At 38.8% G+C, this 12606-nt stretch overlaps 1 protein-coding gene across 11 annotated transcripts in view; it reads right to left on the bottom strand.

Annotated features, from left to right (window-relative positions):
* Window positions 1–12606, bottom strand: part of ATP11C (ATPase phospholipid transporting 11C (ATP11C blood group)) — a 167516-nt gene that overhangs the window by 55566 nt on the left and 99344 nt on the right. For 10 of the 11 annotated variants that reach the window (XM_073799385.1, XM_073799386.1, XM_033849253.2 and 7 more), the window contains 8 exons: window positions 11833–11897; window positions 11397–11478; window positions 10322–10472; window positions 9570–9767; window positions 4415–4576; window positions 3583–3734; window positions 2299–2370; window positions 359–432 (listed from right to left, as the gene is read on the bottom strand). In XM_073799385.1, the coding sequence (XP_073655486.1) occupies window positions 359–432; window positions 2299–2370; window positions 3583–3734; window positions 4415–4576; window positions 9570–9767; window positions 10322–10472; window positions 11397–11478; window positions 11833–11897 (956 nt within the window). The remainder of the gene's footprint in view (window positions 1–358; window positions 433–2298; window positions 2371–3582; window positions 3735–4414; window positions 4577–9569; window positions 9768–10321; window positions 10473–11396; window positions 11479–11832; window positions 11898–12606) is intronic. The other variant, XM_073799387.1, reaches the window with a different exon arrangement.

Here is a 12606-nt window from a genome sequence, read left to right as displayed (position 1 = left end):
ACAGCTAGTAATCTCAAACCATCCAGTTGTAGTGGGCTGCTGCAGGTAGGCATTGGTGGTGATTCGTTAGTACCCTGAACTGTGAAAAAGTCATCCTTTCAGTTCCTGTCTGGACATCCAAGACTGAGGGGTAGAGTTCACTTTCCAAGAAAATGCATATATTGTCATACCAGGGGTTCTGCCAGTGACAATTTGACAAACTGAACATGTGCTTGTATAAATACATTAAGGCTTATACAAAAGCTTTGCACGACTTTTGGTAATCATACACTACTACGTTAAATGCTTTTCTCTCTTGAAGTAGTTGATCAACATACAAATCTACAAATGGAAAAAGTCAAGTTTTAAAAATGCATACCTGATTGAGTTTTCACAACCACACTCATACGACGGCGGACAGAATCGAAGTTTAAAGTGTGAAGAAGTTCATACCTTTAATAGAAAAAAAAAAGAGAAAAGTGAAATACCTAGACCAAGATAAAACACGACAGAAACATCTTAAGTTAACAGAGCTCTCCTCTTTGGATAAGGGTTGCTAGTTGTGGGCACAACGGGTGCCTTCCATTGTGTCTTTGGAATTTCTCTGTGCTTAGAACATGCTGTCAGAGGATACCAGTGTTGGTTAAGGGTTATCTATATCTTCTCATTATATAACTTAAAATAGTAAGGAGAGACTGACTGCATAGGAATGAGGAACAAAGAGCTGTCCTGCGAAGCTATATCTGGGGAGGGTCTAGAAATAGTCTCACCCTGCCAAGTATTTTAATCATCTACGGAGTGCCTACTACGTGTCAGGCACAGTGATTGACGCTGGAGAAGAGACACACATCTTCCCTTAAGGCGCTTACCAAATGATAAGGGAGACAGAGGGTAATGAGATGACTACCCCCTAGTCTTGCAAATACTGTAACAAAGGAACACACAGGGGAGATGTGGGAGCACAGACAGAAGGCATCTGAAGGAAGGCTTCCTGGAAGAGGTGGTGCCTGAGCTGTGTTTTGCAGGAGTGACACGATGAAGAAAGGATATCATGGCACTCTGAGTACAGAGAAGTGCATGTGCAAAGGCACAGCAACATGAGAGCACGTGGCCCATGAGGGGACTTACAGTAGTTCATTTAAGGCTTGAGATCTAGTTGATAGGGGAGTAGCAAGAGAGGTAGGCAGGGGCTGGGACCTGAGAATATTGTGGGCCATTTCAGAGATTTGGGATTTCATCCTAAGGGCAATAGGAATCCACTGAAGGGTATAAACAGTGGATTGACATGATCAGATTTGTGTGTAAATGGCTAAGCTATTCACCAGATGAAAGGATGAAGAAGAAAGTTTCTAAGACTTATTAGAAAAAAATGTGAGGAAATAATTTCTTGAAAATAAATAACTTGTATACAAGTATTTACTACAAAGCTTCTCTTTGATGGGAGTGAGCGGGTCATTGGTTTTGGGATGTGTATGTATAAGACATCTACTTGTAGCACAGTATCTCATTTGTTGTTGGCCACATGGGGGCATTGTTGTGAACCGGCTAGAATCTGGACTTTGACAATGACCTGGGGCTCCTGGCAGTCAGGCCAAAGAGCCTTCTTCTGGTTCCTCTGGCTCTTGAACACTCCTTCCCAAAGGGGCATATTCCCTAAGCACATCTACACGTGTTACATGTTTCTGAGATGGGTCTCACGAGATGCTAGGGGTCAGACAATTACATTTCAAGTTCATATAAAGAATTCAAATTAATCACAGGGGCTAATTAAAATCCGTTATTAAGCCAAGGTGGTTTTGTTTGTTGGGGTCTCTGTAGTGAAAAAAAAAAAAAAAAGAAATGTGGAGCTATGGCTGCATCAGAGTACTTGCCCTGAGGCTCACACCCAAGCATCTAGAACAAGAGAAAGCTTCTGACTCCAAAGCTGCCATGTCTGGCAGGGCTTGCAATCCCAGAATGATTGGTTGGGCTCTGGACAGCAGAAGGTTTCATGCCTGTTCACTGATTTTTCTTGCAGCATGTGTTGGAGACCTGAAATGGCATCTAAAATTCAGAAAAGTCCAGGCAGACGCTCATTCAGGCTACTGGACCCATATGTGAACAAAATTGGAATCATTTACACCTCAAATGCTAGTTTCTGCCATTCTATGAAAAATGTCTTCTCCTACTCCAACTACATTTACATAAAGCTCTGAACTGGGAGAGCAGAGTCCTACATTTATAGATGTAATCAGTTCCCTCTGCTGCCCTTCTTAAATCCATCTAAGGTGGACTGTGGGGTTAGGAAGTGACAATCATCAAACATACAGAGCTACTTACTCTTCTATTTCTTTTCTTTGGTTCTCTACTCTCATATGACCATTCCGCATTCCTACAAACGTGAACCCATACCTGCGAAACACAATAAAAAAGACCTTTGTGTATCTTTAAAGAATAATTAATTTCCTCTTGCACTGGCATTATTCATACTTGTTTATTGTTTTCTTCTCTTTCATAAGATCTCAATCTATAACTGTACTTCCTTTTACCCACTGAGATGTTAACACAGAGCAAGTCAATGTCCAGTCACAAATTGTAACCAAGAAAGAGGCAATTTATGATTCCAGTTCTGTAGCTAACACATGGGGTGACTTTAATCCACTTAATTAGCTTGGGCTTCATGGATAAAACAGGACTTTCAGTTACCAAATGATATCAAAATTGCTAGGAGCACTTCAGCAAGAACATGTGTCGTACAAAAAGTAGCCATTGTTATAGGATTTCCAAACTATAATATGAATATTTGGACTTCTGGCTGGGATGCATAAATAGTAATGCAAGTTACATCTATACATTGCTATTTTCTTTTTGGTCTTAACTGGTTAGATTTGGGAATTTTTTTCAAACTTTCAGATAAAGTAGCTTGGCTCCTTATTAAAGAATAAGGATACTTATAAGGTTATTGAAGCAAGTAAGAGAAGGAACAAAATAACTCCTGTCCTCCTGTGATTTCGCTTTCTCAGGAGAAGTACAAGAACTTTAATTGTTTTTACTCTTCAAAAGTGTTAATGTATTTTCTACAACTTATTTCTGGGTTTTTTTTGTTTTTTTTTTTGTTTTTGCGGTACGCGGACCTCTCACTGTTGTGGCCTCTCCCGCTGTGGAGCACAGGCTCCGGACACGCAGGCTCAGTGGCCATGGCTCACGGGCCCAGCTGCTCCGCGGCACGTGGGATCTTCCCGGACCGGGGCATTAACCCGCGTCCCCTGCATTGGCAGGCGGACTCTCAACCACTGCACCACCAGGGGAGCCCTATTTCTGGGTTTTAAAACAGCATTACTGAGGTATAACTGATAGAGAACTGCAAATACCTAATGTGTGCAATTTGATGAGTTTGGACACATGAATACATCTGTGATACCATCACCACAATCAAGATAGAGACATATCCCAACATTTCTCAGGTTCTTTGTGTCCCCTTTGCTTTTTTGTTGTTTGTGATAAGAACATTTAACATACGAGATCTACTCTCTTAACAAATTTTGAAGAAAAATACCATATTGTTAACTATAGGCAGAACTGTACCTCTCGAAATTATTCATCTAGCATAACGTACGTGCTTACCTTTTAGCTCCTTTGACCAAAGCTATTTCATCTGGTGAAGAGGACATATAGGTTAATTCAGCTGATTCTGTAACTCCATCAACAGCATCATTTGTTTTAATTTCTACAGTATGACATAAACACAAGGCACGCAGAAAGAGCTCTTCTCGATTCTATTGAACAGTAACAGAAAAATGATTATATTAGTTTCACTGTGAACACTTGGTAACTAGTCAATGAACAGAGAAAAGTTATTAATGTGAGAGAATGTTATAACCTCCAGCAAACTGAGTAGCAAAAATTTATAAATTCATAATACTCAAATGAACTACATATTCTTCTGGTCCCTACCAACATGCCTGGTTCTCAGCTAACACACCCTAGGGGCTATGTTAACTCATTCAGGTTACCGTAGTGCCACCTAATACCAAAGCAGTGACATCTCCATGGCCTAAAAGAGCTCATTCAATTCTAATTCACAATCTGGCAATAGCTCAGGTGCAGGGAGACTCTGGTTCATTTCATGCCTAGACACTGCTGGGACTTGAATGATTTCAATTGACATCATTCTTGGAGCAGCTCATATTTTTAAAGATAAAGCACCAAAAATTATGATCACACAGTCAAGCGAAAGTTTTACCCAAATGCCATTTTTCATAATGCTCTCTTATAAATTCTACTTGTTTACAAATTCCGGAGTTGTCCATAAAACAAGAAAGGTGAAGTTGAAAGAACAAACAGATGGTTATTCAAAAGTCTATGTCACGTGCCCAAATCCTTAATTTCTACTATGCTAACACATGCCTATATAAATTGATTTCTCAAGGTAAAATGGTAACGCAGAAAATGCCACCTTATCTGCTTTGTCAAAATACGGTAAGGGTCCATCAGTTTGAGAGAGTCCATCAGCCTCCTGAGTTACACCTTTATACTTATGCCCATCTATGCAGCATTCAATGAATTCCATGCTATTTTCAGTGAGTGTTCCAGTCTTATCAGTAAATACATAATCCACCTAAAAACAAGAACACAAACATATGCATTCTTTCTTCAATGTGATTAATTTTCTATAAGGCATAACTATAAGGATATTCTCATATCCGTAGAAATCACCTTTTCTAAAAACTTGTCAAATGTCAGGTAATTACAGAAGTAATATTATCAGATGAATGAGAAATGAGGAAGTATTTTTAAAGATACTGAAATAGTATCACATGTCTAAGGTAGACTTACTCAAATGTAGGAGATTAATAGGCAGGAAAAATGTGGTTATTTTATCAAACTAAGACCCCTTCAATTTAACACCGACCTGTTTTGATATAAAGAAGTTAACATAAGAAAAGTCAATTTTCCAAGTGGGAAACAATTTACTGACCATTATTTCTCTCTCTCTCTCTCTCTCTGACACACTGACATACGCGTGCGCACATGCGCACACACACACACACACACACACACACACACACACAGAGAAAACATATTGAATAGGAACTTAAACTAACTGGGATGTAACAAAACCTTTCTTTGAAAAGTAAAATTTTCTATAAATATACTGGATTGAAGTAAAATGCATTATGGCATAGAATGTATATAAGAGTTACAGAATATAGACAGATGGGGAAATAATGTTACTTAATGAGACACAGTAAGTCAATGATGATTAAAAATATAAATGAAATTTCTTCCACGTACTATGTATATTTTCAGATACTCCTCCAAAAAATTTCCAAATTAAAAGAAGGAGCAGAGTTTATAATGATAGGCTAAAGTATAAGCATACTTTCATAAATAATGGAAAAAATAGGCTATGAAATAAATTTCCCATGTAAAATAAGCCATTTTGAGCATTTTCATTTTATCTCAGTTTTTATCTCTTCTATTTATAACATCTGGCTTTTGGAGACCCACAATTTTATCCTCCTTTTTGGAAATTTATACTTAAATAGTTAAAATTATGGGCTGACAGGAATAAGCATAAGTACAAGATTAAGGTTTTTATTATGTAAGGGAGAAAGAGATGAACTGCAGCAGTAGTTGCTTTCTAATTATTTTTCAAAGCATTTCACGGTAGCAGCACTGGCACAAATATAGCATTCCAGTCTTCTCTTGTTTTTCCTGTTAGCCAGCCAAGTTTGAATTCTCTCTTTAAATTAATCCAAGTGGTATTATTCCTGTATCATTTAGATTTTTCCAGTTAAAATGAAATTCTTTCGGTTTTTTATTCTGATCAAAATTATTAACCTTCATTTCCCCCGGAAGGTTGTCCTGTGTTGTTGTGGCTCCTGCACTTGGATGAGCATTAACCCATTTCGAAATCTTTTATAGATGACAAAGGTAATAGCTTTAAAAAATAAAGTGCAGGGACTCCCTGGTGGCACAGTGGTTGAGAATCCGCCTGCCGACGCAAGGAATACGGGTTCGATCCCTGGTCCGGGAAGATCCCACATGCCGCGGAGCAACTAAACCCGTGCGTCTCAACCACTGAACCTGTGCACCTAGAGCCTGAGAGCCACAACTATTGAGCCCACGCGCCACAACTACTGAAGCCTGTGCGCCTAGAGCCCGTGCCCCGAAACAAGAGAAGCCACCACAACGAGAAGCCCATGCACCGCAACGAAGAGTAGCCCCTGCTCACCACAACTAGAGAAAGCCTGCGCGCAGCAACGAAGACCCAACGCAGCCAAAAATAAATAAATAAATAAATAAAAGTAAAGTGTATTTAAATAAAGTGTTTGCCTATATATAACATTTTGTGCACTATGGATCTGTGTACAATTAATCTCACAGGTATAGGCCAACCAACTATACCCTGATAGAGTAATTATCAAACTGTAGTCTGCATCACACTCACTAGGAGGGTGCTTGTTAAAACTCAGATCGCTGGGCTTTATCCCCAGAGTTTCTCATTCAGTAGCTCTGGGGTGGGGTTAGATAATGTGCACTTCTAATAAGTTCCCAGGTGATGCTGGTCCTGAGATCATGCTTTGAGAACCACTGATCTAATATATGCCCTATACTCAGAACAAGGGGAGGAGAGGATTGGCTATTATTAAAAAGTATTCTCATATTTAAAGGAGAGTGCAGGCCGACAAGTCAGAGGCTACTGCTTGCCTCTGACTCTCAACAGCCTCTTCCTCTTTAGTGGTAGGTTTGAGCCAGTTGCAGGAAAGGCCCTTCTCTATCAGCAAGCTCAAAGCCATCAATTTATGGATAGAAAGCCTAAAGTGAGACAGCTGTTCAGAATAGAAAGAGCCCTAAAATAAAGGTTGAACACATATGAAATCACCTAGTTTACAGGTCAAAACTGGTCAAAAAATTTCACATTGTTTAACCTAGTGAAGAACTTGGACTGGAGTTGTGGCTCCACCACCTACTAAATTTGTGACCTTGGAAAAATCTCATCTCTCTGTACATTAAATATTAGCCTTAAATAATCAAACCTGCTGCACAAGGCTGTAAAGATCACTAAATAAGTTTGTTAAGTGTTATACAGATGTAGATTGTCACTGCTGTTGACTTGACCAAAATCACACAGTACTAGACTCTTTCCATCATTTCACATTCCCTGATTTTTCTGATTATCGTCACATTGCTATAGTTAGGCTACGATATGTGTGTTTCCCCAGCTAGATGTTGAACAACTCAAGGGTTTCTCGCTTACTTCATAATAGTAACCCCAGTGCCAAGAACATATCTTAGATAACACAGAAGTTTAATATATAACCCCTGGATTGAATTACTGGAATCACAGGATATACTCTGACACACCACTGGGCATAGCTGCGAGACTGGGAGGGGATATGAAGGAGGAGGCTATCCCCACCATTTTTTCAAAGTTGAAACCATTTGGCTGTCTAAAGGACTGACGTCTGATCATAAAAGACCCCATTCTTTTACAATTGAACTGAGCAGTCTACTTCTTTTTGTTTCTCAAGTCAAAGACCGACACTGTCCTAAACATATCTTCCTATTTTTTTTTAATACCAATGTGGGTCACTTTGGAAGAGGTTAAGCAAGTGTTTGCAATGGTATTGATCGAAACTAACTGACACTGCTTTTAAGTAACATAAAAGCCCTACAGATTTTAAATTATGACTCATCAAGGAGGAAACTGGTTACACTTAATTTCGTGTATACTGGTCCATGAAATGCTAAATGTCCTAAGAAACCATTTCAAGACTTCTTTGCATTTTCATTTAGGTAGTTTCTACACATGTAAGCTGATCATGATGGCAAATTGTTTTTGCACTGTACAAACTGAAGTGGTGGTCTGGTTATTACCTTATAAGTGACTAAATGACAGTCACATCCAGAAAAGCAGGTTTTGGCGGGGGAAAGAAGTGGTGGCTGAAATGAAAACTGTAGTTTCTTTTCACTGATTAAACTGACTACATCATTACCCAAAGCTCTACTTTACGTTCTGCAGTGTGAATAAGTCTAGATGATAGGAACAAGACTACGTTCCCATAGGTAAGATGGAATCTGCTGAGGTGGAGATCTGGCCTGGATATCCTGCTTGTCTCTGGTGAGAATTAGGTGCCACATGTGGAATGATGGCTGTTCTATTTGCAGTAGCCTGGGACTAGCCATGTTCACCCTTGGGTAGCTTAATCCATATAGCCAGGCACTGGATTTAGAATAGGCAGATCTAGTCAACTAAATCAGCTGTCAGGGATAAGTTCACCAGAGGTGGCTTATAACTCATTTTTTTTTTCCCATGCAAAAAAGCTGCAGATTGATACCTTTTGTTGGGACTACAGTAGTTCTACTCAGCTTTCCCTGGATGAAAACTTCTGGTTTAAAAAGGCTAAGGTCAGCTGTGGCAGCTGAAGTGACCTACAAAAGAAACTTCTGGGAACAATATCTAAGGGAAAAGCATTCGTTCATTCATTGCTTATTCTATCCTTAGTGACTCAGTATCTCTGTGGAATGCAGATGCCACAGTCTGGGATCCTGTAGTCCTAGAGTCAGGTTTCAACATAATGATATCTGGAGAGTCCTTTCACCCTTGTGACTGTAGTTGTCAAGAGGGTACTCTGGTTTAGTCAAAGGCTGTGTAAAGAACAGAAATACAGAGTGGGGGTGGAGGGGGACTGAATTCAGGAGAGTTTTCAGGCACAGGCGCAAATCGCCACCATTCAAAACGAGTGTGAGGCCCTATTCCAGCCATACAGTTCCATTAACTGAATTTGCATCTCCCAGTCACAGAAATGATATTTCCACAGTCTTGACATTCTAAATATCAAGAGAATTAAATGCAAGCCAAAAAATCCCCTCAGCTTGTGAAGATCATTACGTGACACACAGTAAATTCAGACAAAGGGAAAAACTTTTCTCAATACTGATAAGAAAAGCACCAAAGAAGTCATCACTTGAAGAATTACAGCTAGACTGCACTGCATTTGAAAACAACCTGGGTTAGCAGCGAGGTCAAAGCCTGGACTACCTTGGTATATGAAGCAAAAAGCATTTAGAGGAGTGCACGCCCTCACATTTTCCCTTCATTTAAATTCTTACACTGGAATAAACAACTCTGCTTTCTAGGTCTATATTCCATCTGATCAGAAATGTACAAAGAAAATGTCCATAGGACAACTCTGGTCAATTTTGTTTATAGAACAAAATGCATTTAAAAAATAGCTTTATTTCCACTGTCCCATAGTCTATCCCTAAATGATTACAGATGGTGATGAAGACTACATGTTTCCTGTTCCAAAGCAATAGCCCATAATCTAGCAACACCACCAGGTGAGTTTTAAAGAGAATTTCCATAACGTTCAAATTTAATACATAAATTGGTGTTCTTTCAAAACACTGATTTCAAAATGCCAGCAAAATAATTGACGTTATAGTTATGAAAACATCGCTTGCCTTCGTTACATGCCTGCATAAAGGAATTTTCGTTGAATCACATTTCCAAATGTGAAATGGTCACATACATTGGTAATCCAGACGACAAGAAATAAGTTCACTATGTTAACTTATTTTAAGTAAAAATAAGTTCTAACCTGACCAAGTTCTTCATTAAGGTCTGATGTGTTAACCAGGGCTCCTTCATTGATTTCTTCATCATAAAAGTCCTTATCCCATGAAATGAAGAAGGAGCCCAAGAATTTTTGCATTTCTACTGTGACATACATGGAGACAGGAATGATAAAGTTGAACAGAACCATAAATGACAGGAAGTCGGTAAACATTTTCAAAACCTAAACAAAAGAAATAGTTCATGCTGATTATATGCACAGTTCCATCAAGCAAGTGTAATATAAACTTTCTATCTTTTAATTTCAACGCTGAAAGCACTGCTCTTCCCAACGACACTGTATCATTGGTAAACATTTTCACAGTACATGAAAACAACATTTACAACACACTGAATTTTGTCACTATTCTTCAGCGAATGTACCTTGACTTAACACTTTCCACTTCCTTAAGTTCTCTGCTCCTCCCACCCCTCAATATGAATGTAGGCACCCATTATGTTCCTATCATGATATATCACAAGTTCATAATATAATAACATGTCAGACCTTCTTGCCCAATTGCTTAAAACTCTTAACCAAAGAATTAAAAACAAGGATAGATGCCTAGGGTTAAAACAAAAAGTTCTAACATTTCTTAAACAGTTAATGCTTGGGGCTACCATACAACCAAGAGAAAACCCAAATACCAAAGGTATCATTATCTGAGCAGCATTTCAATAAAGGGTGTCTCTGTTACAATGTGCTAGGGTTAAATTTTTCAGCATAAAACAAATTACCTTCAAAGTCTCCCGCTCTTTCTGGGTCTTTTGGTTATACCAAGGTTCATCGTTATATGGGGTACTTTGCCAAACATACTTTAGAGTAGTGCATACTGCAGCTTTGGTCAGTAAGATAAATAAATACACAATCAGGAAGGCATTAATGGATCTGAAAAATAAGATGTTATGGATTTAAAAACCATTTAATTACTTAAGATATCAACCAGGTATAGACTAAACTGTTCAGTTTTCTAAAGCTTCTCCTGTGTACGACGTGTAACCATAGCACAGACCTGTATGGATGAACCTGTTATCACGCTAACGCGTTATTCTTGACTGGGAAAATGGAAAAGCCAGCCCTAGCCCCAACCCAAAGTGCAATGGCTCAACACACCTTTAGTAAGGACCCTATAAAGTGACAGAACGCGCACGCGCACACACACACACACACACACACACACACTACCTACTCCATCCTTATAGAAGGAGTAGATTGTTTCCATTTCCCTGAATCCTAAAGGTTTGGAATAGAGGGTAGAGGAGCAAATGTGAAACCTGCAAGCTTAGTGTGGATTCTTTTAGTCTGAAAGTACAGCTATGGAGAGGGTATCACTGATATACTGGATATCCATGCCAACAGGAGAGTGAGGTCTGTGCCAGTGGCGACTGGCTTGAAGGTGTGTGTCATGTACCACTTCAATATCTGCCAGGAGACTATTATCTGTGTTGCACAACCTCCTTACATATAGCAACAAGAGGACCCCAAACCATTATCCAGCAGCAAAAGAGAATAAATTTCAACTAAACCCTGCCCTTGAATAGCTAAGTGAGCTTAGGTAAATCACTTATCATCTCTACGACTATTTCTCTATCTATAAAGTGGACAGGCTAACAGGAATTACTCTGAGTTGCTCAGAGGATTAAACCAAATCAGACATACAAATCACTGAGCAGTTTCTGGAACACAAAAAGTACTCAAACTGGTAGCACTATTACAAGTTATGTTGTTTTTGCTTACGGTTGTTATTTAGAATTACTGAGAAGTAACAATTTCAGTTCAATAACAACTAAAGAAATTGTGTTGTACACTAACTTTTCAACAGCAGAACGTTTCTGAGATTTCCCTTGGTAGTTCAATGCCATTTTGGTTTCCATTCCAGTGTAAACAGCAACTCCTAAGGAATAACAATATGATGAAAATTAGGTTTCCAATGAGATTGCCAACCCAACTCCCCACCCAGTTGGATCTACCAATTCTTTCACTCTATAAAAGTAGGAATTCTAAACTCTCTTCTATTCACCAGTTGATATATCATTTATAGTATAATTTTAATTCTACATAGTTTGCCATAGTTTTCAAGTTAGTTTACCATCTTATAAATTCCCAACACCTAAAAATAGGCTTAGATTAAATGGAATTAAATGCCATGTTCAATTTTTAACCGCACTATTTAGGCACAGGCTTTAAAAGACATATTTCAAAAAAAAAAAGACATATTTCTAGTAAGTATATCTTAAAAAACGTTCACCATATATCTTCTTGGTATTTTTTAGTGTAGCTCCTTTCAACAAGAGATTTTCAGGTCCCAAAGACCTAAACAAAAAATGAACACAACTTATCCAAACAGCCCAACAAATAGCACCATCAACTTTGGTGACATATTTTGCCCTAACTTACATCTATCTCCAAAAGGTTCAGAATGTATCTGTTTACTTATATCATATGCTTACTAACACAGGATCAGCTGAAAGATATTTCCCTCTGAAGTTACTTGAGGGTACAGCACAGATGGAAGCACACACAGTACAGGAATAGCCAGCAACACACAGAGGTAAAGAGATGCATAGAGATAAAAGGATTATGAGTCACAGACAGCAAGACAAGAACGGGACAGAACAGCAGACATCAAGAAACAGAAAGAAAAGGTGACAGTAAAAGGCTGGGAAAGCAAATGTCAAGGTGGGAAAGACACACTGCCATATTTATAGAGAGTAAACACGCCTTTCGGGGGATCATTGGGCACTCGGTGTTTCTTTAACCTCCTTTTGAGTATTGGCTATAAAGGCCAAGTGGAAAAGTTGAGATAATTAACTGGATGATAGAAGAGGGAAGAAAACACCCCTTGTTCCGTGAATTGTTACATTATAAATGATTAAACCTTTCATTTTACTTAAGTCCAGCTAATTCTCCCAGCATTTTATCTCCTGCCTAAATTACTCTCCCGTAACACACTGTTCTCCAGATATACTTCCAATATTGTCAGGCACTGCACAGCCAAGGACAGTAAATACAGTGCTTAGAA

Source organism: Tursiops truncatus, chromosome X (assembly GCF_011762595.2).
Source record: "Tursiops truncatus isolate mTurTru1 chromosome X, mTurTru1.mat.Y, whole genome shotgun sequence".
NCBI classification, from domain to species: domain Eukaryota; kingdom Metazoa; phylum Chordata; class Mammalia; order Artiodactyla; family Delphinidae; genus Tursiops; species Tursiops truncatus.
The sequence above is the reverse complement of the archived record's forward strand: the minus strand, read 5'-3'. Positions and strand labels throughout refer to the sequence as shown.